Consider the following 2,196-nt stretch of genomic DNA (forward strand, 5'->3'; position numbering starts at 1 on the left):
TCATACCTGTGTGTACTGTGAGATCAATTTATTGAAATTGTGGGTTACGTGTGTTCAAGTTTTTTAAAAACAAATTTCAGTATTTTACAATCACTGGGATACCAAGGAAGGACATTTTCTCTGTGTTTCTTTAGCCATACATAACGTTTTAATGAGTTACTTTGTCAGATAGTCCGGGGCAGTTCACGAGTTTCCGGCAGCAATATCATTGAGTATTTTTTCCAGACATAACCGGGATTTTAAACTGGAACATTGGATCTGGGAATCCGCAATGGATATATTTGTTGAAACGTCAAATGTCACCTCAAATGTTATTTTTAAATAAACATTGACCTTTGAAAATACGGATAGTTTTTTCCATGCAATGCAAAACGTTCATCCAAAAATAATATTAAAAATATGCAAAATCGAGATCAAATGTCCAATCAAACATCGAAGGAATATCTGCTGAAAGCATGTTTCTGCACAGACCGAGGGACCAAAATAATTCTCTGTTGGTAACATTGTGAAATTCCGGGTCAGCTACAAAGAGAGTTGGCTAAAATACATTTGTCATGTCCACTGTTCTTTTCTTCAAATAATGTTTTGTTTTCTTCCATAGAGATTTCCCCACGTTTCTTAGCTCTTCTCTGAATTTGTTCTGGGTTGCTGCATAAATGCATGGGTTCAGGAAACAACTCAACAACTTCAACATATTTCCTGTTTCAGTCGCGATGTATTCAGGGGTGTTAAAGTCACCGCGATAGTAATTACCGTGTGACAGTCTGGTCATGACCAAACTCACAGAGTGTGTCGACCAAAGCAATATGAAACTGCCTGATACCGAAAACAATAAAATTATGGACTTCCTCCGTTTGTCCATTCTTGAATTGCTTTGCCTCTCAGTCCTGTGACCCTGGAGTCCAACGCGAGTCCTATTCGCCACGACAACACGGTGGATGGTTAAAGAATTAAACAAGAAAATTGGGAGAAATGGAAGCCAAGCAACCCAGGTGCTGTAGACCCAGACAAACGCCATTCCGGGAGATGAAGCAAAGAAAGTTACACTTGACTGGCAGCCCCATTCAATTTTATTAATGATTTGCACTGGTTCATATGCAAACAAAACTGGGATGTTCTTTAATAAGGTCAGAACGGAGACGATTATTAATATTGTGATTGCAGTTTTTTCAGTGCAATGTTTGGTCTTAAACTTCTGACAGCAGATCACCACAAATCTGTCAAATGTGAAGGAAACGGTGAACCAAACAGTTAGATCCAGACCGATGGTTATCATGTATATAATGAGCTTGCACACAGGTGTGTGGGACAAGAAGGAAAATGGGAAGTGATAACTCAAAATACGATACACTATAATACTATTGACAATAACTATTAGATCCGACGTTGCCATGGCCACCATGTAAGCCGAGATGCATTTGGAAAGACCACAGTTTCCTCGGAGGAGAATTAAAATAGTCATCACGTTCGCTGTCAGAGAAACAGAAATGATGATTAATATTGCAATGCATGATTGAAGCAGAGGTGAAGATACTTATTAAGAGCATTTCAACACATTCTGAGTGAGTTGTAAACTGCAAAATTTACCCAAACATTTAACATACTGTTCCTGTTTCATTCCACATGGGATTCTCGGACTGTCTGAAGATCAACAAACATATTTTCCGAGTACATTCATTTGAATTATTATTATTAAACCACTAAAGCTTCCAGAAAAAAAGGGAAAAGGCAAAAGTGCACTAACACGATTCTCGATGTTGATCTGGAAGCACTGAGACATACAATATGTGGCATTAACAAGGAAAAACTAAAATCAATTTAATACAAACGGGTGGAATGGCTTACCTGGAAGACTAACAGCTGCGAGAAGTGGATAGTAAAACTCCTTCAACAGGAAAACCGGTGGTTTTGCCATTTCTGAGAATGAATGTCTTCAGCAGAGGCTGAAGGTCTGTGACTGGTGTGTGGCCAAGGTATGGAAAGGTAATGTGCATTTATACATGCATCAGACCTCTAGAGATGCAATTATCTCAAATCATCACTGATACTACTCACATTTACCTGTGAAACTAAAACAAACTTTTCTTTTTCATAATATCCTAAATAGAATATAATCTGCACCTGGCATCGTTGACTTCACTACCATTGCCTTCACTGTTCACTGGATTGTATTGTCATGAACTTTACCTCATTTCT

The 2,196-nt window shown here is 38.3% G+C and overlaps 1 protein-coding gene across 1 annotated transcript; it reads right to left on the reverse strand.

Moving 5' to 3' along the window:
- Positions 1-538: 538 nt before the first annotated feature.
- Positions 539-1,915, reverse strand: LOC148134722 (putative G protein-coupled receptor 139). The gene is made up of 2 exons (XM_087985344.1): positions 1,846-1,915; positions 539-1,470 (listed from the first exon to the last, which is right to left on the reverse strand). Exons 1-2 carry the CDS (start codon positions 1,913-1,915, stop codon positions 539-541), a joined length of 1,002 nt encoding a protein of 333 aa, XP_087841470.1.
- Positions 1,916-2,196: the final 281 nt, after the last annotated feature.

Source organism: Chiloscyllium plagiosum, unplaced genomic scaffold (assembly GCF_037043375.1).
Source record: "Chiloscyllium plagiosum isolate Xiang-an unplaced genomic scaffold, Cpla_swu_hap1 HiC_scaffold_52, whole genome shotgun sequence".
In the NCBI taxonomy this organism is placed as follows: Eukaryota; Metazoa; Chordata; class Chondrichthyes; order Orectolobiformes; family Hemiscylliidae; genus Chiloscyllium; species Chiloscyllium plagiosum.